The sequence below is a fragment of the Antechinus flavipes genome, chromosome 3 (genome assembly GCF_016432865.1).
Source record: "Antechinus flavipes isolate AdamAnt ecotype Samford, QLD, Australia chromosome 3, AdamAnt_v2, whole genome shotgun sequence".
Lineage (NCBI taxonomy): Eukaryota > Metazoa > Chordata > Mammalia > Dasyuromorphia > Dasyuridae > Antechinus > Antechinus flavipes.
Window position 1 is genome coordinate 335,310,633 of NC_067400.1, and position 25,381 is coordinate 335,336,013.

At 32.8% G+C, this 25,381-nt stretch overlaps 1 protein-coding gene across 1 annotated transcript in view; it reads right to left on the reverse strand.

The window, feature by feature from the left end:
* Window positions 1-360: 360 nt before the first annotated feature.
* Window positions 361-25,381, reverse strand: part of FAM168B (family with sequence similarity 168 member B) — a 45,819-nt gene continuing 20,798 nt past the window's right edge. Inside the window, exons 4-7 of the mRNA XM_051985664.1 lie at window positions 5,822-5,964; window positions 5,375-5,552; window positions 1,089-1,215; window positions 361-693 (exon numbers count right to left, since the gene is read on the reverse strand). Of these exons, the coding sequence (XP_051841624.1) occupies window positions 1,103-1,215; window positions 5,375-5,552; window positions 5,822-5,964 (434 nt within the window). The 3' untranslated portion in view covers window positions 361-693; window positions 1,089-1,102. The remainder of the gene's footprint in view (window positions 694-1,088; window positions 1,216-5,374; window positions 5,553-5,821; window positions 5,965-25,381) is intronic.

Sequence of the window (25,381 nt, forward strand, 5' to 3'; positions counted from 1 at the left end):
GAAATATAATTGCCTAAATGAAAAAAAAAAAATCCATGTCCTTAACTGTCAACTTATCAACCCCCCAAAAGTTGAAGCACTTACTAATGAGTATTATGATGTTCTATAAAGAAATTCACTTTCACGACTCTACCTTTTTAAGACTTTGCATACGTTACAACAGTGCATTGATAACAAGTTGTAAAATACTTTTCAGTTCCTTTGGATTTTGCATATGATGGTTTTGCATCAGTCATTGCAGGTAGATTGAGCAAGCTTGTGTGTGTGTGTGTGTGTGTGTGTGTGTGTGTGTGTGTGTGTGTGTAAGGGTATGTGTTTGTGTGTGTTTGTGTGTATGTGAGGGTGTGTGTGTGTGTATGTGAGGGTGTGTGTGTGGGTGTGTGTGTGTGTGTATTTAAACATGCATTCAACTAGATATGGATCAGAATAAATTTATACTCCCTTTTTATCATTATAGTTAGCTAAAAAATTGCAAGACAGTCCACAAAACAGGATTTGCTTTTAAGACTAACTACTGGAGTTCCAAGATGTAAGATATGCAGCACTGGAAATCTTCAGTGATCTGAATTTAGTAGTGTTTAGCAAAGTGTTGAAAGCATTCAGAAGAAAGAAAGTCCTGGTTGGAGGCATGAGGGGCTTCAGCACCAACTGTTAAACCTCAATTACTTGATTGCATATCTCCCATCTTCAAACCTACAGTTAAAGGAAGATATAAAAATAAGTCATCATTGATAAGTCAAGTGGTGTCTTTAACTGCTAAGTTCTAACATGCACTTTAAGACATTTTTCAGTCTTACAAATCACATCTTTTACACAGATATCCACACAAAAACACACAGAGACAGGCAGGCAAACAGACAGACAGGAACCACACACCTTGAATTCATCAAAAGGAAAGACTATTTTATTAAGTTCATTTTGTGTTGACTTGTAATTTTTAGAAATGGGAATTACAAGACAAACTTTAAAAGGTACATTTTATTTATATCAATAAAGATCTACATGTAAATAAATATGGTTTCATTTTTCACACAATTCTAAAATAAACATAAAAAATCTTCATTATTGCTATTTAACTGCTAACTTACATTTGCCAGGATGATCACCACTGTGGGGGCACGTAGCTATAGGTTGGTGTTCCTGGGGCCCGATATGTGGGCATAGTAACTGGATGAGGGGCTACTGGAGTAGGGGAATGAGTAGTCAACAAAGTACCTAATAGAAAAGAACATGATTATTTTCCTTAATAGATAATGAAACTGTTTTCCAAAGCTACTAAGGATCAAGTTGTATAACATGCAGTAATATATAATTCATGGTATACTACATTCAGTTTGTTTTTGAAGGAAGAGCGAAATAAGAATGAATACATGATATAGATATAATTTAATTCTGAGTTTGACAGAATGTTTATTGAACCCTAAACAAGTCTGAATTTATTCTTAATATATATCCACAAACCAAGGTGGTCATAAATATTTTTTTCCTAGTATTTATTTTTAACACATGCTGGGAGAGAAAAATCAGAGCAAAAGGGGAAAATCATGGGAGAGATTAAAAAAAAAGCCCAACAGAAAAAGAAATAAATATAGCATGTGTTGATTTACATTCACTCTCCCTATAGTTCTTTTTCTGGATGCAGATGGCATGTTCTATTCAAAGTCTATTGGGATTGCTTTGCATCACTGAACCACTGAAAAGAACCAAGTCTTTCATAATTGATCATCACTAATTCTTGCTGTTGTTGTATACAATGTATTCCTGATTCTGCTTGTTTCACTCAGCATCAGTTCATGTAAATCTTTCCAGGCCTTTCTAAAATCAGCTTTGTTCATCATTTTTTTATAGAAAAATAATATTCCATTATCTCCATATACCACAACTTGTTCAGCCATTCTCCAACTGATGGGCATCTACTCATTTTCGAATTCTTTGCTACCACAAAAAGTACTACAACAAACAGTTTTGCACATCTGGGTCCTTTCCCCTCCTTTATGATTTTCTTGGAATACAGACCCAATAATGGCACTGCTGGATCAGAGAGTGTGCACAGTTTTATAGGACCTTGGGCATAATTCCAAATTGCTCTCCAGAATGGCTGGATCATTTCACAACTCTAGCAACCATAATGCATTAATGTCCCAGTTTTCCCACATCCCCTCCAACATAAATATTTATCATCCTTATCTTTTCCTGTCATCTTAACCAATCTCAGAGGTGTGAGGGGTCATAAATATTTTAAATTATGTATATATGTATGCACGCATACACATCTGACATTTATATATGTACATATGTATACATATATATTTTTGAGTATATATATTAATGAAAATGTAAGATATACTCTATATGTATAGAAATTCAAGGTGAATTTATATACATGACTTTTGATGGTTCACGGTAATATGCAGGACTCCATAATCTGTCTTGCAAATTTATCTTTTAAAGGAAGTTTTAAAAAATTATATGTAATAATCATGCTTATTATGCTATTACATCTTTGCTTTTCTGCATACACCTGAAAAGGAACAAGCATGTTAATTTTTTTATTATAATTTTTTAAATTATAATCTTACTTTGAAATAAAGATTTTCAAGCCATCTCTATTTTCTTTGCCTTATGGGGGGGGGGGGGGGGGAATAATGTACTACATCATTTCACACAGCCTAGTCCTTCTAAGAATATCTAAATTCCAGTCCTTCTATTGTCAATCCTTGCTAAATTTTAAGGGTAAAAGCTCTTATTCACAGAAACTATGTTCAAGCAATTTAGACTTAATCAGATTCTGTAAGAAAAACCCAGTTTTGCTTGTCTTACTTGCTATAGTGCTAGGCCACTTTTAACATTCTAAAGTAATAATCCTTTGCAAGACACCAAATATATTAAACATACATAATTTATATGCATGTTATTTTTATAAAAAGTCTTTAGGCACATGCCTTGCAAATCTATACATCAAAATCTTTCTTACAGCATTTTTATTTCAACTAGCATTTCCTCCTACCAAATGTTTTCAGTAGACAACTTTTTTTGTGTCTCATTCTGCCAAGTTACCCAGACAAGAGTCAAATAAAAAACACGTGTTTTTTTTTTCTTTTTGCTGAGGCAATTAGAGTTAAGTGACTTTCCCAGGGTCACACAGGTAGGAAGTGTTAAGTGTCTGAGGTCACATTTGAACTCAGGTCCTTCCGACTTCAGGGCTGGTGCGCTACCCACTGCACCATCTAGCTGCTCCTAAAACACATATTCTAAATGATAAAATCTAGACTCTAATGAACTGCTTTCCCTCTGATGTTTTGTGCAAACTATTTGCTCTGTCAATGAAGAATCTAAAATAAAAATTATATAAAGTAACTCAGGAAAGAAAGATGGAAGGACATACTTCTCAATTTTCTTGACATTGTTCTTATTTTACACATTACACACACTATATAATGGAATTATATATATATATATAGTTTGTTACATAAATATTTTTTATTTTCATGACTAAAACTCTGAACTGCTGGGAAAGAAAGATGTCTTTAAAAATAAATGGAAGCAGAGGTGGACAGTTTCTTAAAAATTTGTATTAGACTATACTATGAGTCACAAGTATCAAATAATTTTGATTCAAAAATTTCCATGTATTGAATAAATTCATATTTACAAAACAGTCAACAAAAATGAGCCTGAAGAAGACTGTTTGATAATATGGCTTAGCCAGTTCATGATCACAGAGTTAAAGAATTTGGAATAATGAAATAGCTAATAAAGAAAAGTTCAAGCTGTTAAGATTCAGTGCATGAAGAAATGAACAAAATGTTAGCCAATGGTGGCATTCTATTTTTTTTTTTACTTCAAAACTTCTATATAAGTTGGCTAGGAATCCCAAAATTAAGGAAGGCATAGGATTAAATAGCAACTTTTAAATATAAAGTTTATATCTCTTATGCTCTTCCAATACAAACCAATTTATAGAGAAAAAACAAATATAGGAAAAATATATCCTTGTTTTTCACTAACTGTAAATGTAGAAAATTAAGATGACTCTATCATGATTATCACCTTAGAATGTTAAAATGACCTAACAATATATAGCAAGTAAGACAATAAAACCTGGTTCTTTAGTCCAAACTGCCTGAGCAAAGTTTCAGGGAATAAGATATTTTCTCCGTAAAACTTAACAAGAATTGACACTAGAAGGACTGGAATTTAAGAATTCTTTGAAGGACCAAGCTATATGAATTGATGTAGGACAAGTATTGGAGTTTTATATATCATCACAAACTATCATAGCGTATTATTTCTCTAATTGAAATTTTTGAAGCAACATTTAACTTTTAGGATTTTTTTTACAATTATCAAAAATTTCTCTAAAATTAATAGAAATTTCATTCATTCAGGAAAAAAAAACTCATGCAATTTTAATGCTGAAAGCACAATAGTTAACTCATAAATTGTTTGAAAAAATAAAAAGCCAAAGATGTCACTTAATTTTAGATGTTACACTTAATACTGATTTTGGACAATATGTTTGATTTCAGCATAGAGACCTGGGTTCAAATCTAAACTCATACTACATACTATCCCCCAAGAGACATTAAACAAGTCAGCTGAATTATCTTCATCTTTAAAATCAAAGTTTGAATCAGAAATCTTGCATTCCTTCTAAATCTGTGATTGTGGTCTTTTTAAGATTCAGTTTTTTCATCTGTAAAATGAATATAAAATCAACACTATGGAATTATTATAAAGATTAAATACATATGAAACATTAAAAACAATTATCACATTGGCTTATCTGGCTTGTAGTTGGAAGAAAACTTACAGATGAAGAAACTGAGGCTCAGAAATGTTACAGTGCCCAAGGTCATAGTACCAATATTGGTAGAGTCTGGATTATTAAAATTCATCAATTAAAAACAAAAAAAAGATGCCATTTAACAAAGCTGGTCTGGAATCAAAGTCTATTAATATTAAATAATAAGTGATGTTGGCCAGTTTAACTGCTACTTCTCCCCTTAAGAGGGCAAAAAGGATCCACTAGGTATTTTCATGGGAAAGGATATGAATCTGTGAATAAAACAAACCAAAAAAAGAGAACTCTATGACCTATAGTTTAGAACACTTAAATCTTATTTTTGTTATTGTTGTTCAGTCATTATTCTGTCATGCCTGATTCTTCATAACCCCAATTTGGAGTTTTCTTGGCAAAGATACTAGAATGGTTTGCCATTTCCTTATGCAGCTCATGTTATAGATAAGGAAAATAAATCAAACAAGGTTAAGTGACTTGTCCATGTTCACACAGCTAACAGGTTTCTGCTATTCTATAATGTCCTGTGATATGATAAGCTATAAAAACAACAAACCAGTTAAAAAGATTTACCTGCTGACATTGCCATAGTGGTCCCAGCAACCATTCCCATAGTCACACCATTTCCTCTTGGTGGAGGAATGGGAGCAGGGTACATAGTTGCTGGCATGCCATTTGGTTGCACAACTGTGGTGTGATGAATTACATGAGGTGGTGCTGCATACAAAGGCTGGGTGTAGTAAGTGCCTTGCTGTTGGAGAAAAAACAACTGCAATTCAGTTTCTCACAAAATTTATTTTATGTCTATACAACCATATACCCCTTCCCTCTATATCTTTTTGGCTACAATAAAATGCTCACATTATTTTTCTCAAACTTTCTCACATTTAGGCAATATCTTTCATCAGCAATTTCCCAAATAACACAGATTTTTTAAAAATTTGGACCTGAAAAGCAATGTTTGTTGAGATAACATCTGGAATTACTGAAGCCATCCAAATTGCTGGTGCTTATGCTTACCTGTGCATATGGATTTTGCTGTGGATAGGCACTTCGAACTGGGTACACTGCAGTCTGATAAGGGTTGGGTGATGATGAATAAGGTGGCACTGCCCCACTGGTGGGTGAACAGGACACTTTATATGGTGTACCGGGTGTATAACCTAAAACACAAAAGTGGAATTATCTCAAAAAGAAGATGCCAAATCATTTAAATGAGAATTATTCATTTTATAGAAAAGAAAAGAAGAGAGATTAAATATCTACTTAATAAATAGCTGGCCCATCCTACTCAGGACTGTTTCTATCAGTGTCACAAATGGAAATTAGTGGGACAGCATTATATTTGCTCTCCAAAAGGGGTCCTTTATAAGGAACGTGGCCAAACCTCTTGTTTCTTAATCCATTAGTGATTCCTCATCCATGAGTACAAATAATCAATAAGTGACTTACATACAACACCATTAGGAACATGAGAGTAATACTTCTTGCTGACAATCTCACATAATTACTGAAATTCTTACAAATAGTTAGAAAGCAAAAAGAATGCACTTTCTTCAAAGTGATTTCTCTCAAATGTGTTTCTTTAGATATAAGAAAAAGATTGTATTCTTCTAAAATAAAACTAGTGGGTGAGATCAGTTTTGATAAGGAAAAGGAAAGAATGGAGAACAAAAAGATGTTATTGTTTTGTGTTGTTCTATCAGCTGAGAAAGTTTTGTGGAAGATTAAGCTTGAATTTTAAACATTTCAGACACAAGGAAAATATGGACAAGAAATAAAAACCAACTTTGAAGAGCAATTTAAGATGGTTGCTCGCATGGAACAATGACAAAAGTGACCAAATATTCCACTAGAGCAAAGCAAGATTTCTAACCTGGGATTTGTGAATTAAAAAAAAAAAAATACTCCAGTATAATTGTTTCTTTTGTAATCCTATGTATATTATTTTGTGGATTTAAAAAACATTATTCTAAGAAGGAGTCCACAAGCTTCACCAGACTGCCAAAGGAGGTCTATACAAAAATGGTTAATAATTCCTGTGCTAGAGTAAAATATAGTGATGTTAGTTTAATCAAAATATCTCCCACAGTAAAATGAAAAACCATATACAAAAAAATTCTTCCCTTGCATTCATTCCATTTTGAAAAAGAAATCAGTGGAAAGATTGGTTTCTATACATTTGCTTTTGGCAAAACAAAACCAAACAAACAAACAAATAAACAACAACAACAACAAAAAAAAAAACAGCCATAGGGTCTTACAAATTTTTAAATGATTTCCCCCGAGTTTGAAAATATAATATACATGAAAACCTTTTTCCCTTTCTTGTAGAAAATAAAAATAAGGCAAAAATATATGTGACAGTGACCATTATCAAGAAATGTATACACCATCCTGTGCTAAAAAAACAAAAACAAACAAACAAACAAAAAAATCCAAAAACTCAAATCATTTTTTCACAAGGAAGTTTTACCATATGTATTCTGAATCTATTAGTTCTTTAGAGAGTTCAGCTTTCTTTTTTAGTAATCTATTTCTCTGAATTTCTCATATTCATCACTGCTTACTATATAATATTCACATATAACAGTTTTTTCAGCTCTTTCTAAATAATAGACACACTTTGTTTTCAGTTCTTTGTTGCCACCAAATGTAGATATAAATAATTTAAAATATGGTGGACTTGTGTTGTTTTCTCTCCTGTTCTATGGAATATATGCAGGAAGGAAGGAAGAAAGGGAGAAAGGAAGGGAGGAAAGGAGGAGAGAGTGAGGGAAGGAAGGAGAGAGGAGAGCGGAAAGGAAGGAACGATCAGTCTATATACAATTCCATCAATAATGAATCACTGTGTCTGTTTTCCCAAAGCCCCTCAAACATTTGTCATTTTCTTTTCTTTCTTTCTTTCTTTTTTTTTTTTTTAGGGTGATGGTGGTGGGTTTATCTTTGCCAATATGATGGTTTTGAAATGGACTAATCCCTATTTTTCAAATTATTAGCCTTCTCTAAAAAAAAAAAATGCTATATATAGCATATATTTCTTTGCTTGTGAACTACTTGTTCATCATTTTACCATTTAATTGGAGAATGATTTTTATTCTTATAAATTTGAATGAGATTGGCAATTAGAACAGACCTTTATCAGAGACCTTGTTACAAAAATTTTTATCTCAGTTCTCCTTCTAATCAAAACTGGAACAGATTTATTTTTAATCTTACATAATAAAAATTATCCATAGTATGTTTTGTGATCTTTTCTAAATACTGTTTGTCATGAACCCTTCCCCCACCTACAAATCTGACAAGTAATTTTTTCCTTGTTGATTTGTCATTTCACTTGGTATGAAGTGTAAGACCTAGTCTACATCTAATTTCTTTCATACTGTTGTTCAACTTTACCAGTCATTTTTAATCTAGTAATTTGGCTATTTGATTGGGCTACTGCTTTCAATTGCTTTTTTTTTTCAGTTGCTAATCTATTTTCCTCAAACTAAACAAGTTTATTATATAATTATTGCTATACTACAGACTATAGTCTGGTAATGCTATACGCCTTTTATTACTACTTGTTATTCCTACTTGCTTTCGTCATTTCTTTTCTAGATTTCTTGTTCTTCAAGTTGAATTTTATTATTTTATCTATTTTTGTAGGGTATCTATTTGGTGTTATGACTATGATACACAATATAGTGTGGCATTTTTATTATCTTGGCATGACCAAACCATGAACACTAAAATAACTCACCAATTCTTAGTCCCTTCATTTCCATAAAAGATGTTTTAGTTATGTCTGTGTAAAACTTAAAATTGTCTTTACAACTAAATTCCCAAATATTTTATGCATTTTGTACTTATTTGAAAGGAACTTCTATTATTATTTATTCTTAGAAATTGTTAATATTTTAGAAACATGCTAATGAATGATTATGGATTTACTTGTCTTATTAAAGCTATGGTACTACTTACCTTCTTCATTGATTTCCTTTAAATTAATTTTTTTTCTTTTTTTCCATCATGTTGGTAAATAACTTGTTCATCTGCTATCTGTTCAAAAAGTCAGCTCTATAAAGTTTTATCAGTTCTATATCTTTATATCTTTGTCTATATCTTTATCTTTAATAATTCTCATTTTCAAGATTTCTTCTATTGTATTTGTTTCATGGTTGCTGGTTTGTTTGTTTAGTGTATAATTGCATGCTCAGTTTGTTGATCCTCTATTTTTTAAAATATGTTTACAGAGAATAGACAAGAGTGTTTCTTATTACTTGATGTACTCTGACCACTATACTGCTTTTTTCTAAGGACTGCTTTGGCTGCATCCCCTAAGTTATGGTATGTTGCCTTCTTATTATGCTCTTTTAATAATTATTATTCCAATAATTTGTTCTCTGTCTCATTCATTATTTAGCAGGTTATTAGTCAGTCTCAATTCAGGGAGACAGCTTTTGCTCATATTACTTTTTATTAATTACTATTTGGTTACATCTTGGTCTATTCCAAACACAATGCCTTCTTGGCACATAATAAGGGGCTTAACAAATGCCTGTTGATTTACTAATTGAACCCTGAACAAGAATGTCATGGGGGTATTAAATACACTGGGATTCTACTCAGAAGAAATTCAGATTAATCTTTGCAACTGAATCTCTTTTTCACCTTTTCCCTTATACCTATTGTTGGCTACTTCTTACTATAACATATTAAGTGGTTTTAATAATACCATATTCTGGGCATCAAGTACAGTGAACAGAGCCCCAGGCCTGGAATCAGGAAGATCTGAGTTCAAATCTGGCCTCAGATACTTAGCTGTGTGACTATGAGCAAGTCACTGAACTCTTTTTGCCTCAGTTTTCTCATCTATAAAATAAGCTGAAGGAGGAAACTGCAATCCCTTAGATTATCTTTGCAAAGAAAACTCCAAATAAGGTCACAAAGAGTCAAGATACAATTGAAAAGACTAAACAACAAATGCTATACCAAATGCTCTACAATATTCCCCCTTTGTATCACTTTCTCAAGAGCTTTGGAGTTGGGTTCGATTCAAGAGTCTTGAGAGATCTTAAGAAAAAATATAGTTCATACTTTGAAAAGCTATTCTCCAATACCTCTAATACTTCTTTCATTAAAATATATTTTAATGTAAAATTATTTCATGTTCTATTTCACAATGAAATATTACATTGAATTATTTAGCCAATACCACCATATTAATTCAAATGAACTCAAGATGTTCAAAGTGTACATCTAAGTCTCACGTGGGAGATTAGGGAGTGGAGAGGACATATGATTTAAGTATGTGGTACAAATATTGATCCAAGCATAGGAAAGAGAGCAGCCACAGGAACTCTGATGTCCTTTTAGAAACTGGCTTAGAAATCTGAATCTACTTGGAATGTAAACTCAGTTCTGATATACCACATACTTTTATGAAGTGTGAACCTATTAGAATTGTCTTCTCTTTGTAAATTCATCTCTAAAAATAACATGCAGCTTGAGCTCAGGACCTGGCCTCTGAGGTATACGTTTTATGTTATAATAAACTGATTGTTTTTCCCTATCCCATTTTTTGAGTTGGAAGTTCACTCCTCCCAGAAGACTGAAGCAGAGCTTCTTTTGCTTTTGCTCCATTCTAGGCAGGAGTATACTAAGTAGTTAACCTGTCATGAAAAATGGGGAAAACTGAACTCCACAAGCTCAGGAAAGCATAAATATAGGTCGATATCTGAAATTTTGAATTTGTTTTTCATTTGCACATGAAGAAACAACCAGCCACAGAAAACAGACTAAGTGACTAATTTTTGACTGACAGCCCCAGTAAAGGATGACATCAGAATCAAATAGGATTGGTGCATTGTAAAGCCTGATGGACTTCCCATTGGGCAAACTGTTAAAAGGTTAGCCCTTTTTAGCCAGGAATGTCAAGGAGTCCAGTGATAGCTCAGATGGGATTCCGTATTTAGATAACTATTGAAAGAACTTGGCCAAATAGATACAGGACTTTTGATTATTGTAAAATTGTACATGTTGAAAGCCAGATTAGACATGCTGAAGTTTAGGCAACTGAACTACTAATTCTGTTGAACAATTCTTTCAAATTGAGACTGTCCCAATTTGCTAAGTCCATTAGAGGTACCAATACAGAATTCTACACCACCTCCATATAATCCATATATAGCAAGTAGAACTAATCAGAAGACAAAACAAGTCTCCTTTAAACAGGAAAAAATGTGTTATGACAACAAGCTACTACATCCTTTCCAAGGGACTCAATCATCATTAAAAGAATCAAGACCATTATAAAAGCCACAGACCCCTTTTGGGAGTGATATGAATGAGCTATTAAATATTTTTCTCACAAAGGATGAGAAAACAAACATCCTGTCCTGTGCTATGTAGAGAAAAAACATAACAGGATCATATGGTTTGCAACAGCTCCAGATTAGGAGCTCAACAACCAATAGATTAGAAAAAATTCCATGAAACTACTCAAAATTTAGATAAATTACCATGATGCTTCTTCATCTGTTTGTGTACTGCCTCCTAGAAATTTGTTCAGTTAAATCCAGAAAATGAATGATCTAAAAACCACTTTTTCAATCAATGGCAGATATTCAATTACTTTTATAAATTCTGCTCCAGCTAGAGTGGAAAGACAAGTGAAGAAGTCAGGGGACTGTCCTTCATTGACCGTTTGGTCCTCAATGAAGGACCAAAACAAAGAGAAGAAAATGACAGGTATATATCCTGTTGGAACAGTAAGGTACTTGGATTCTGGGGAAAATCACTAAGGAAACTACCTATATAGAGAGCTGAAAGTTCCCGCTAAAGCTTCACACCCTCAGGAGTCTAGACAAAAGAAGGTTAGGCAACTGAAGCAGTGACAGCCTCCTCACCAATTCTGGGATTGCCAAATCATTAATTTTTTAATCTTCAATAGTATTTTGTTTTCCCAAATATATATAGTTTTCAACATTTATTTTTGGAAGATTTTGTGTTCTAAAATTTTCTCCCTCTTTCCCAAGACAGCAAGATATATACAATTCTTTTAAATAAATTTCTATATCTGTCATATTGTACAAGAAAAAATCAAAACCACAAGAAAGAAACAAAAAGATGAAAATACTATGCTTCATCTTCATCTAAACTGCACACACAGCTCCTTCTCTGGGTATGAATGGCATTTTCCATCAAATCTATTAGAATTGCCTTCATTCGCTGCATTATTGAGAAGAGCCAAGTCCATCACAGTTGATCATCACAAATCTTCCTGTTACTGGTGTACAATATTCTCTCAGTTCTGGTCACTTCATTCAGCATAAATTCATGTAAGTCTGTCTAGGCTATTCTGAAATCAGCCTGCTCATCATTTCTTATATAACAATAATATTCTATTACATTCATATACCATAGCTAATTCAGTCATTCTCTAATTAATGGCCATCCACTCAATTTCCAGTTCCAGTTCCTTGCCACAAGAAAAAAGGTTGCTATAAACATTTTTGCACATGTGAGTCCTTCTTTCTCTTCTATAATCACTTTATGCATTATATCATTATGATACAAAGTTTGATAGTCCTTTGGGGTAGTTACAAATTGCTCTCTAGAATGGTGGGTCATTTCACAATTCCATCACCAATGCTTTAGTGTCCCACTTTTCCCATTTTTACCATTCTCTTTTCCTGTCACTTTAGCTAATATGAGAGGTGTGAAGTGGTATCTCAGAGTTGTTTTAATTTGCATTTCTCTAATCAATAGTGATTTAGAGCATTTTATCATGACTAGAAATGGCTTTAATTTCTTCACTTGAAAATTATCCGCTCATATTGTTTGACCATTTATCAACTGGGGAATGACTTAATTCCTACAAATCTGACTCAGTTCTCTATTTTTTAGAAATGAGGCCTTTATCAGAAACACTAGCTATAAAAATTTTTCCCTGGTTTTCTACTTTTCTTCTACTACTGTTTGCATTGTTTTGTTTATGTAAACCCTTTTTAATTTAATGTAATCAAAACTATCCATTTTGCATTTCATAATGTTCTCTAGTTCTTCCTTAGCCATAAATCTCCTCTTTCCAAGATCTTATAGACTATCCCCTGCTCTCCTAATTACTTACAGTATCATTTTTTGTACCTAAATCATGAACCTCTTTCAACCTTATCTTAGTATATGGTATGAAATGCCTACTTTCTGCCATACTGTTTTCCAGTTTTCCCAGAAATTGTTAAATATTGAGTTCTTATGGGATCGCCAAATTATGACAAGTCTTTTTTTCCTTGTTGTATATGAAGATTGAAAAGATTCATCAGGAGTCCTTTCCCAGAAACTGAGAATCCTATGAAGAATTCTCTGATTACTATTTCACTGATTATTATTTTTGCTCTGATCTGATCTATGATCTGATGTTGTGAAGCATTGTAGTGTCTTCAAGCCTTCATGGCCTCTTTAAACTGGTTAAGAGAACACAACCCCTTGAGCTTGGCCACTCATTAACTATTTATGTACCTCAGTGTTGTACCCATTTTACTCCAACCTAATATTCAGATCTTCTCCCACCAGCAGAGGTTGTTTACTAAGCCTCTTATCTGAACCCAATTTGTCCATTTGGTGGTGTAATATCTTAAATCCAGCTACTCTCCTTCCTGAACCTCTGAAGGATGCTGAGGAATCATACAGGAATGAAGATAATTGAAGCTATAGAGAGTCTATGCCCTAACCTCATAGATATTCCACTAGAGGAATGGAATAATCGTTCACAATGTTTATGGATGGCTTCTCTGTTGCAAAAAAAAATGGAACAAGGTGATTAGAGGAGCAGTTATGTTCCCAAAAGCTACTGAGTGGGCAGTAGCAATGTCCAACAAGGTAAGGGACACAAGAGGTCAAGTTGAGAACACTATTTGCCAAAGAACTTTCAAGTAAACATTTACACTGATGCCAAATAAAATTCTGAGGTCTATCATTCCTCTAGGGCCTGGTAGAAGCAGCATGGTTTCATCACTTCAAACAGTAAGCTAAGAGCATCCTGCTTCCCTTATTGATCCAAGCTATCTGTATGATGCATTGTCCAGAACACACTGGAGTGTTAAGGAATGAAAACTATTTTGCAGATGAGACAGCAAAATGGATTGCCAAGTAAGGCCCTTAAGAACTACCAAAGATCCTGCTTATATTCTCTACCAGCCTACCTATTAACTATTCTTACTTAGTCATAGGTACCAAGACTGAAGTTTGAATGATCAGACATAAAATCATTCTGCAGATTGGGTCTGTGAGAAGTGTTGCGTGTTCAGCCCTTTGCACCAAAAAGATAACTTCATGCCCAAGGACATATGGAAATTGAGGACCTGGTACTACAATGCTTGCCAGTTATAATCTGTCCCTAGTGTTTATGTAAAAGATCCATGTGAGGTCTCTAGTTTGCTTTCTTGTCAACAATTCAATTCTTCCTGGAAGAAACTGACAAAAGTGGAGAGAAAATAGGCAACTCTGCAATGTGAAGACTTGCATATTGATTTTAATGAAATACCAAAATACTACTGACTGTGACTAAGAACCATTCTTTACCACAGAAATAACTATATAGCTTTTCAAGTGTTTTGAGATAAATCTGAACTTTACATATCCCTTTATCACCCATAATCATCAAGGAGACTCAAGAGTAGGGTCTGTCTGGCCACAAGGGATGAAAGCTCTAATAAGATATGTGGCCTCTCCTTCCAGTTATCTTTTACAGATCAAGTCTTTACAACACATATACATTGCATGTTATAATAACTTTTTTTTCCCTACCTCGATTTCTTAAATTTGTCTGATTCATTAGGATGAAACCCTAACCAAGTTTCCCCCCCCCCCCCCAACAATTGTTTTCTGGCCACACCCAAAACAAGGGAATATTGGCAAAATGAAGTCTCTTTCCATTCACTTTTCCTTGAGAGTCCTGACCAGTCTTCTCTTAAACACTGAACCCTGGCCAAAGAATTCCTCTCTATTATTCCATCACCAAAAGTAATGAGAGAATTAATATTTTTGAAATATCTCTTCCTAAGTTTTCATATTTTAAAAATTTCGTTCCTTGGGCCACTGGTGCTTCTTTTCTTTTCTCAATGTCTTTAAAATTATTTGTTTTAAGACAAAGACAAAGAAAATGGCTTCCCATCCTTCAACGAAGGCTTTATTTATCCCTAACCATACAAAAATATATATTTCATTTCATAGTCACTCATTGGAACCTAAATGTGTTTCACTTTCGTGTATCTGTTCAGTCTGTATAATTAACATTCTGCTCAAAGAGTCATTCAATCAATTCAATCATTCTTCCTTTTTTCCATAATGCATAATTATTTTCTTGGAGAATTAGTCTCAGCTTTGCAGGCTAGAAGTATTTGGGAGTATAACCTATACTTTGCTTTTCAGAATATTCCAATTTTTTCTTCATCTATAAGTGAGGAGAAATCAGGTTTTTTCTAATTGTCTTTGAAAGCCTTACATTAAAGGCTTTCAACTAGCTGTATGGAAGACCTGTTTTTTGATTTGCCATTTCTGAAGTGTGAATAGGCTATTTCTGAGCAAAATAAACTTGTTATTTTTCTAATGATGTTCTACGGGTTACCTAGAACTGTACTCTGCTGTCTGCTTGCAATATTTCTGCTCAATGATTAAGACCAAAGATATAAGATCCCCAAAATGATGCCTGATATTGAAATGACCCCTAGGAATATGGCATCACCCTTCATAGACCAAAGATTTGTGAAAGGAAGGCTGAAAGTGGAATGGAGAGGTAAAAAGGAGGGAAGGCTGAAGTCATAATTATTTTTTTCTCTAAATGTTTCCTTATGATGGATTCTTTTACTTTTCTGCTCAATGTCACTGTTACTACTAATGAAATCTGATTCACTTTTTGTGTTTATTGGGTGTGGCAAGAAACAAGTTCTATACTCTGGGATGGCTCTCCCATTTTATTAAGCTTGTGCTCTTTTCTACTTTAAATATATTCTCATTTATGTTCATGAGAACTGAATTATAAATATGCAAGTGATCTTACTGCCTTTTCAGGAATAGCAAATCTACAATTCTCAATATCCTACAATTATTCACCAAGGCAACAAAAGTAGTTCCATTAACTAAGAAAGGAAAATGAATCTGCTGTGGGACTAACTATGTGTTTAGGATGTCAGAAACTTTATATTCTTTTAATTTGTAAGTTCTCTTAAACTGCCACAATTTTAAATCCATTTGCTAGAATCTTTATCTTTTTTTTTTCCCCTTGAGGAAGAAAGGTGAGAGATGAAGGAATCACAAATTTGGAGCACAAAAAATACTCAGAGATCATCAATTTCAAATCCCTCATTCTTTATGAGAAAACTGAGGTCCAGTGACTAGCATGAAATCAGAGTAAGAGACTCATGAACTAAACCCTCTCACTACTGAATACAGCAGCCCATTAGTGGTATTTTGCTTACTTCATTCTGTATCAACTCATGAGTCTTCCAAAGATTCTATGAATTCTTAAGACACAAAAAATATTTCATATAAAGCATGAAGTAATGGATAGAGAGCCTAACTCAAAATCAAAAAGATCTGAGCTCAAGTTCCTCTTCTGACACATATTAGCTATATGATTCTGAACAGTTTGTTTAACCTCTCAATAGTTCAGGCCATTCTCCAAGAAAATAAATTGCAGAGAGGATGCCAACCTACACTGGTAAGAGATTTCTTACCACAAGTCCCTATACCAATGAAACCACAGGTTCTATTCCTTGTTCCCTTATACTTATATACCACAATTTGCCTAGTTATTCCTCAATCAAAAGGTGCATATTTTGTGTCCAGTTTCCTGTTGTAAATACTTTAATACAGGAACTCTACTTCTGTTTCTGACTCCTTTGGGGTATATATCCAGAAGTGGATTCTCTGAGTAATAGAGTTTGAACATTTTAATAATTTTTTTTTTTGCCACTATTTCAAACCATGATAACTCAATTCACAGCACCACTAACAACACTATTAACGTGCCTATCTTCCCATAATTTCTCTAATGTTAATCCATGTCCTTTTAAAATCATCTTTGTCAATTTAGAAGATGTGATATGAAACCTCATACCATTTAAAATTTCCCTTTCTCTTATTGTTGGTAACTTGAAGCATCTTCTCTGCTGGTTGTTTGGTCATTTATATTTCTTCTTAAAGTTATTTGTTCATATCCTATTGAGGAATGGCTCTTGATCCTACATATGTATATGAATTCCCTATAAATCTTGGTTACAACAGGGCAAACTTGCATATATGAATAAATGTCCATGTCTAACAATGTATATCTTCTTCTACACCTAAGCTACAGCATTTCTCTGCCAAGAAAAAGTAAGTATAAACCCCTATCACTCATGATTGGTGACTACATTATTCAAACTTCAAAATCTTTCAAAGTTTTCATTTACATTATTGTGGTCTTTCCATAAATTTTACTCTGGATTTGCTCTACATCAGTTCATAGAGGTCCTTTACAATCACTTTTGAATTCTTCACATACATTATTTCTTGTAGTTTTTTAGTCATTTCGGTCATGTCCGACTCTGATCCCATGTGGGGTTTTCTTGGCAAAAATACTGGAGTGGTTTGACATTTTCTTCTCTAGCTTATGAGGATGAGGAAAACTGAGGCAAACAGGGTAAAGCGACTTGAATAGGATCACAATTAGTGTCTGAGAATGAATTTGAACTCAGACCTTTCTGACTCTAGGGCTGATACTGTACTACCTAGCTGCATCATTTCTTATAGTGCAATCTAATTAGTGTTACGTCACAACATTTGTTCAGCCATTCCTTAAGTGATAGACAACTACTGTCCCATTTTGCAAATATTAGATCTTTCCTTCTATCTTCAACCAACTTGGAATCTATGTTTAATAGTGGCATTTCTGGATCACAGGCTATGTGCAAATTAATGACTTTCCTACTCTGAATACTAGTATGGTTGAAGCAAGTCACAGCTTCACCAAAAGTATATTAATATGCCAATAGTCTCATAATTTATTCTTTTATCTTGATAATTTCTTATTTACCTTTCCTATTATTCTTGGCATTTCAACATCATGCCTGGCATTTAGAAAATATTTAATAAATATCTTTTTGACAGAGTATTCACTATAGCATGACCTTAAGTATTAAATTTGCTATCAGGAAGAACTGGATCTTAAACTAGCCTCTAAGGCCTATCAGGTATGTTACCCTGGATAAGTTGGTGATACTTTCTGAACTTCAGTTTGTTCATCAATAAAATGTTGATAGTAATAGCTCCTGACTCCTGGGCTTATTGAGAGTAATCAAGTGAGATAGTGCAATAAAGCGCTCTAGAAATGCTAAAGTTCTATAAATGCCTGCTATCGATATTACTTACTTGAATCCTAGACTACTTACGATCCAGATTAAAAAATTAAATATAAAAATTCTAATGAAATATTTTAGATGTTGCATGAAAAGCTCATTTTGTTAATTTTTTAAAACTGTTCTGCAATAAAAAAATCAAAATAATCTGTGATACCATCTTTGTATCAAAGACAGAGAACATTTTATTTTACTCTGTAATACTATATATGAGAAAGTTCCTTTCTTCTTTATGCTATCCAAATATATCATAAGGTACAAGTGATTGCTAATGAGAATCTTTAAATATTAATTACATTAACTTGAACTTGCTGACATTACTTTCCAAGTGTTTTACCAGTTGTTTTATATATGTGTACATGTACGTTCTATATAAAATTTTGTTTTACATATATAAGTAATTTTTATATGTACATGTTTCCTCTCTCTCGACTTAAAATTTTTTAAGGGCATTTATTATTTTCTAATTTCCCTCCTCTTTCCCCTACTCACATGAGCAGCACAAGGCAATAAATACAGTAGATGCTCATCACTAGTTACTAATGCTTTTTGTGATATTTATAAAACACTTAAAACCAAAGAAACATCTACTCTTTCAAAATGATCTGATTAACTTTTTGCTTTTAAAATACATGCAAAATACCCAGTTTTTAATCAACTATTCTTTCTTTAAATTTTTTTTAAAAAAACTTGAGAAATGCAAAGGACTTTGTTGTAAGAATCAGATTGAAGAAAATAACTTTCTTAGAGCATTTAGCACATTAATTATAATAAATAATTAGTATATGAATGAACAAAGGAACTCTTGTTGGTCTACACTATCAGATTACCTATTACCAAAAATTTCAAAATTAAAATTAAATTAAAAAAATAGATATCTACCATTATTACCTGAGACAACCAAATTTATAACATAAGACTTGAGTTTTTAGGTAAAAGAATTCTATTTAAAACACAGATGGCATAAGCCAATGAAATGTAAAGAGAGGACTGTCCTTCAAGAGGTAGTAGAACAAATAATTGGCAATTTATCTATGTCAATTAGAAATTTTCCTATGCAAACTCATGTTCCAAATGTCACTCTGTGTTATTAACTTTAGAGGCAGCATTCCCAAATAAATGAACAATTTCTATGAACCACTCCTCCAATCTATCCCTTTCACTACTAGAAATGCTCTTAACCATCCATTCATGACAAAATACATGGAATAAAATAGTGATGATGATAGCTAGTATCTATATAATGCTTTGACATTTGATTTTTACAATACTGTTAAGTATATGCTACTATCATTCCCATTTTACAAATAAAGAAATTGAGGTTAAAAAAGGTTACGTGTCTTGCCCAGGGTTAACATATACCTAAGGTGGAACTACCAATTCCAAGTCTGGTGCGCTTACTCAGCTGACAGGGATTCCACTCAAAGTCTGACAACTCACTGTTAAAATGATTACTCTTTTCCCATCTATGAATTTATCTTTACAACATTACTACACAAGACCACAAAACTCATTTTTTAAAAAACCACTAATATATAAATCCTATTCTATTGTTATAAACATAAACTGAAAGCTTGGTCAGTGTAAAACAGTCTTGTCGTGTCTGGACTAATTTCTGGAGGATCTCTGGATGAGCCTTGGTCTTAGTGAAGGAGTGAAGGAGGTAGAAGAGCCAGCATGAGGATGGTCAAAGTCTTCTTTATTTCAAGACCTCTCATCCCTTAAATGTCTTAGTACAATTATATCACTGTAGCACACTGAGCATGTGCCAACTGTAGAACCATGACATCATCATATTATACTGAGTAAGTGCTAACTACAGTGATTACATCATTACCTCACACTGAGTATATGTGAACTAGAGAACCATTGTCTTATCAATCACACTGAATAAGTGCTTAACTGTAAGCACCCTGCTGTCCTTGTTTCAAGTATACCTTTCCCAGAGTTCTCCCACTATCTGCAGTCCTCTACACAATCTAGAAAAGATGCGAAAGAAATGAATCAACAAAGGTAACTCTTATAGATCATATTATATAAAATAGAAGATACATATAAAGATTCAGAACTTTTAACACTATATCTCTAGTGTTACGTTACATAGCTATATATTTAGTGCAAGTGTAATAAAGAAAGAATGAATACTGGAAACAAACAAATACTATCCAAATTACATATAGAGATAACCAGGTTAAGATAAGGTGTTAAAATACCATACATCCAAATCTTGAAATGTGCTACTTTTTTTTTTTTATCATTTTAGAACAATTCTGTACTCAGTGATAGTATTCTACTCAATCTGTCATCTTTATCATTATAAGTATGCCTTCCAGTTATGACACATTCTTGGGTGAGAGCCTTTAAAGCTGTTATAATTCTTTACTGAAGCAAATATTTTCTTTTTACCAACAACAAATACAGTTGGATCTTGTACAGAGAATCTCAAAAATCTTAGTGCAGTTTAAAACTATTAGAACAAAACTCCACTAAAACTTTTGGGACAACTTGTATTTCTATACCCTTTCATTAACTGTATGACTGAAGAAGTAATTTGTTTTTTAAAAATAAATTGTGAAAGACTGCTTGATCTCAATTACGAAAGATATACTCAAAATGTCCAGATTATTCTCATAAAGATGTTTATAGAGATGGAAAAGAAAACATGTGCAATAACTGAGTTGCTTTCTTTTTTGTAAGAACACTATCTCTGACTTTTCTCCAGTGATCCATTATCATCAGTGATAAAAAGCAACCAATACTATAGAGATGTTGGCAATGTTTTGTTTTGTTTTTAATTTCTTATGCTCTTCAGTTTAATATATGGTTTATTAATATTCTATTTGGATACCACACTAATAAAATGGAGAGCATCCAGAGGAAGGTATGAGTTCATGCCTTAAGAAAATGAAATAACTGGGAGTGTTTACCTCAGAAAAGAAATAGCATGGGGAAAAGAATAACCTGTCTTCAAATATGTGAAATCCTGATAAGAATAAAAGAGGGATTTAGTTTTGTTCTGTTTGGCTTTAAAAGAAAAACCTAGAAGATGCTGGTAGAAGTTCCAAAGAAGTCATTTAGGTTGGATATAAGGAAATTTTCCCCAAAATTAAAGCTATGTAAAAGTAGAATGGATTGCCTTAGAAGAAATCGGTTTCCCTTTAATTGAAAGTCTTTAAACAAAGGGTAGGTAACCACTTGAAATGAATTCAGAGGTTCTTATGTGTAAGTTGTATTTTGGGAATCTCACTGAGAAATTGTAGTTTGCTTTTCATTGTCTTATGAATTGAGATATATATCTATATATTTATATAGATATATATCTACAGTATACACATATATAAATTAATTTTTACTAATTAAAGGCAATTTAATTAAGACAATTGGAGTTAAGTGACTTGTCCCAGATTACACAGCTAGGAAGTATTAAGTGTCTGAGACCAAATTTGAACTCAGGTCCTCCTGACTTCAGGGCTGTCTGCCCTGTCTACCCAGTCTTCACTGTGCCACCAAGCTACCCCTCTTATGAATTGATATTGCTCTTTATAATTCACTAATCTTCCTCTGTAACATTTTGCAAATGAATTTATATCTGAAACTGGCATTGTCCCTGGCTGCCCAGTTTCTCTTTCTTATTGTTGTAATAATGTTTGCTTATATCAGTTAAGTTTTTCTAAAAAATATGAAAGGAAATATTAGTAACTGAAGCAATTGTCATTTCTTTTACCTTTGTTTCACTTTTCCATGTAAATAATATAGCTTAGGTCAAGGTGACGCTGTTATTAATTACAGTGGTTTTAAATCTCATTGTATCCCTTGCTTCTAGTTTGGTGGTGTTTTTTATCTTTGTATTATGATACAATTGCATGCAGATAGCTAATTTAATAAATATTCCTCCATCAATAACTGAATTACAATTTCAGAAAAAAATGGAAATGACTACATGTCATTTGCCGCTAATTATTTGTTCAGTACTTTCTTAGTTCTTAAAAATATTCATGATATAGAGGCATAAAACTTATAAGAACCCTACAAGATTTTGTTCTCTCACTGATCTGTAACATCTCTCATGAAGTTCTTTACAATATTCTCTACCTCTTCATACTCTCCAACAAGTAGTAGCCATGATTATCTTCAGGGTAGTCATTTTGCCTTATATTATCATGTATTGCAGGATGATCAACTATTCCAAGAAATGATCTTTTTTGAAGTGTCTGGACACAACTAACTCTATTTTTCCAACCAAGGAGAATCTGTGACGCTTCATTCCATTTAACTATAGTTTCAGTCTCTACTTTCATTTACATGGAGAATGTCATCAGTAATATACTCCAGTTTTTATAGCAGTATCTTCATTATTCATTAGACAAGGCTCTCACAAATATATGTGTGTGCACATATAACTGCATGAGATCCACAAACTAAAAAAGCATATACACATTGATATCTGGTGGCATTATTGAAAAGATTGTCACACACACCAACAAACTACAAATATTGGAGGAACTATAGGAAAACAGTTACCTTCATACACTACTGTTGGTCAAACTTTGAATTGGTCTAGACATTCTGGAAAGCTATTTGGAATTATGCCCAAAAAACTATTAAACTGCACATCTTCTGACACAGCAATACAACTACTAGATCTATACCACAAAGAAATCAAAGAAAGAGGAAAAAGGACCTATATGTACAAAAATATTTATAGCAAAACCTTTTGTGGCAGCCAAGAACTGGAACTGAGAGTGTATTCATCAATTAAACAATGGCTGAACATGAGTGTGACAGAAAATTATTATACTGTAAGAAATGATGAAAACAATACTTTCGAGAAAACCTAAACGAACTGATAGAAACTTAAGTAAACAGAATGAAAAAACAATTATAACAACACTGTAAAGATAAAACACTCTGAAAGCCATAAGAACATAATGACCCATTAAAATTCCAAAAGATTCATGATGAAATATGCTACTGACCTCCAGATATTCATTTAGCTGATGAATTCAAAATATAGAATATGAAGCTTTTTTTTTTCTTTTGGCAGGGGTGGGAAAGAAGAAGAATCAGATAAGATAAATAAGGAATTTGTTTTGGTTGACTATACATATTTGTAACAGGTTTTATTTTTCTTGTTTTCTTAATGGATGAGAGAAATGGAGAGAAATTGGAATTGAAAACAAAATATAACTGAATTAAAGATGCTTTTGCTTGAGACAGCTGCATTTTCTAGAAACATTATCATATCATGGGCAAATAATGCTATATTGAACTTATTTACAAAGTTAATCATCATATATCTTTTTCTTGTTTTCCTACAATTGCTACAATTTCTACTACTATGTCAAATAAAAGCAGCAAGAATGGACATTCTTGTTTATACATCCTTGCTTTCTATTTCTCTAAATGTAAATTCTTCTTTTGACCAAAGCATATTACACTGGTTCTTTTTATTTTATTTTTTATCACATTGAGGAAAAAAATCTCTCTGTAACTATTTTTAGACTGTTTTGTTTATTTTTTAAATGGCAAATCAGACTAGAGAAAGTCATGTTAGGCTATTAACATCCCCACCCCCCAAAAAAATGTTAACTAGAAGAATAGTTTTCTGTGAAATTGGGCTTTTTTTTTTTTTTGAGCAGGAGTTTTAACCTGGAATCTACAAATTTTTTAAAAAATTAATTTGATAATTATTTCAACGTAACTGTTTCCTTTGTAGTTCATTTCACTTTATACATTTAAAAACATTAGTTTAAAAACATTTAGGAACACAGTAATCTGGAGTCAGTTTAAAAAAGGAAGTGATTCTCTAAAAATCAGGATTGAAAAAGGACTGCCACAGGACCAGAGTAAAGCCATATAGATGGAATATTAAATTGCAGTAAATTAAATGAATTTCAATATAGGTATCTAATTAAATTTTTGTATTACATGAAGCTAAGAGATAACTATCTAATACAAGACAAATTTGGGATGCAAAAAAGATCCTGGAATGGCAGAGTGTAATAAAGTAATATACTCAAAACTAGTTATGAAAATGACAATAGTGGGCAAAAAAAGATGCCAAGGATATATTAACAAGAGAACTAATATCCTCGCTCTATTTGCCCCTAATTAAACATCTGAAATATTGTGCCTAATGAGAGGAATAACATCCTTGAAGTTGAAACATGCAAAGAAGAGGACAACTAGGATGGGGAAGAATCCAAGACAGCACCATATTAAGGAACAATTGAAAAAACTAGGAATATTTAACCCAGGGGGAAAAAAAATTGAAGATAAAGTAACTTTAAACAACTGAAGATTGCCATGTAAAAGGATTAAAATTCTGTGGTTTCCTATAATGCAGGACTGAAAGCAATGGAAAATTAAACAAATTTTTATCAATAGACTATATGTACAAACTAAATATTGACAAAAAGAGATAGATGACAGCTATTCACAGCTACTTAGCTATATATGTATACATATTTTCATATATCATAAATGTGTATACACACATACATATATACATGTGTATGTATACCTATATCTAGACTTCTATCTACATAGCTATTTAGATAGATGTTCTCAAGATATTAATTATATCTAGCAATCCAGTTATAGATGTGTCTAGATAAAAATCCATATCTAGACAGCTATCAAGAAAGATATATAGTTCATTCCTACCTGTATTTTCAGGATGATATACTAAGGCTTTCAAGAACAAAAAGTCCAAGTGGATGCTTGTATCTCCTCCACCAGGAATATGAATTAGGAAGATCCTAATTCACAGCTACAGAGGCATAGAACAGCTAATTATTTACTCCTCCCCATGAGACTGAAGTTCTAGCTATCCTTTCTTTTACATAGCTCTTCTTAACCTTCTCTGTCAAGACTCTCTGATGCTTACTTTAGATAGCTCTTCTTAACCTCTTCTGTCAAGACTATCTGATGCTTACATACTGATATATTATTCTTTTTCCTGTTTTTCTTCCTCCTTTCCCACCTTCACATCACTTCCAGTACCCTGGACAGGGCCTCAGACACAGAACACAAAGAACCTGTCCTCAGAATGTTCACAGTTTAATTTCAAAGACAATACAAATACATAAAAGAGGTTGTGGGCAGGAAGAGCACAAACAAGAAATTAATCAATCAACAAACATTTATTAAGGGATAAATATGCCAGAGTTACACAGAAAAAAAGCAGTTCCTATCC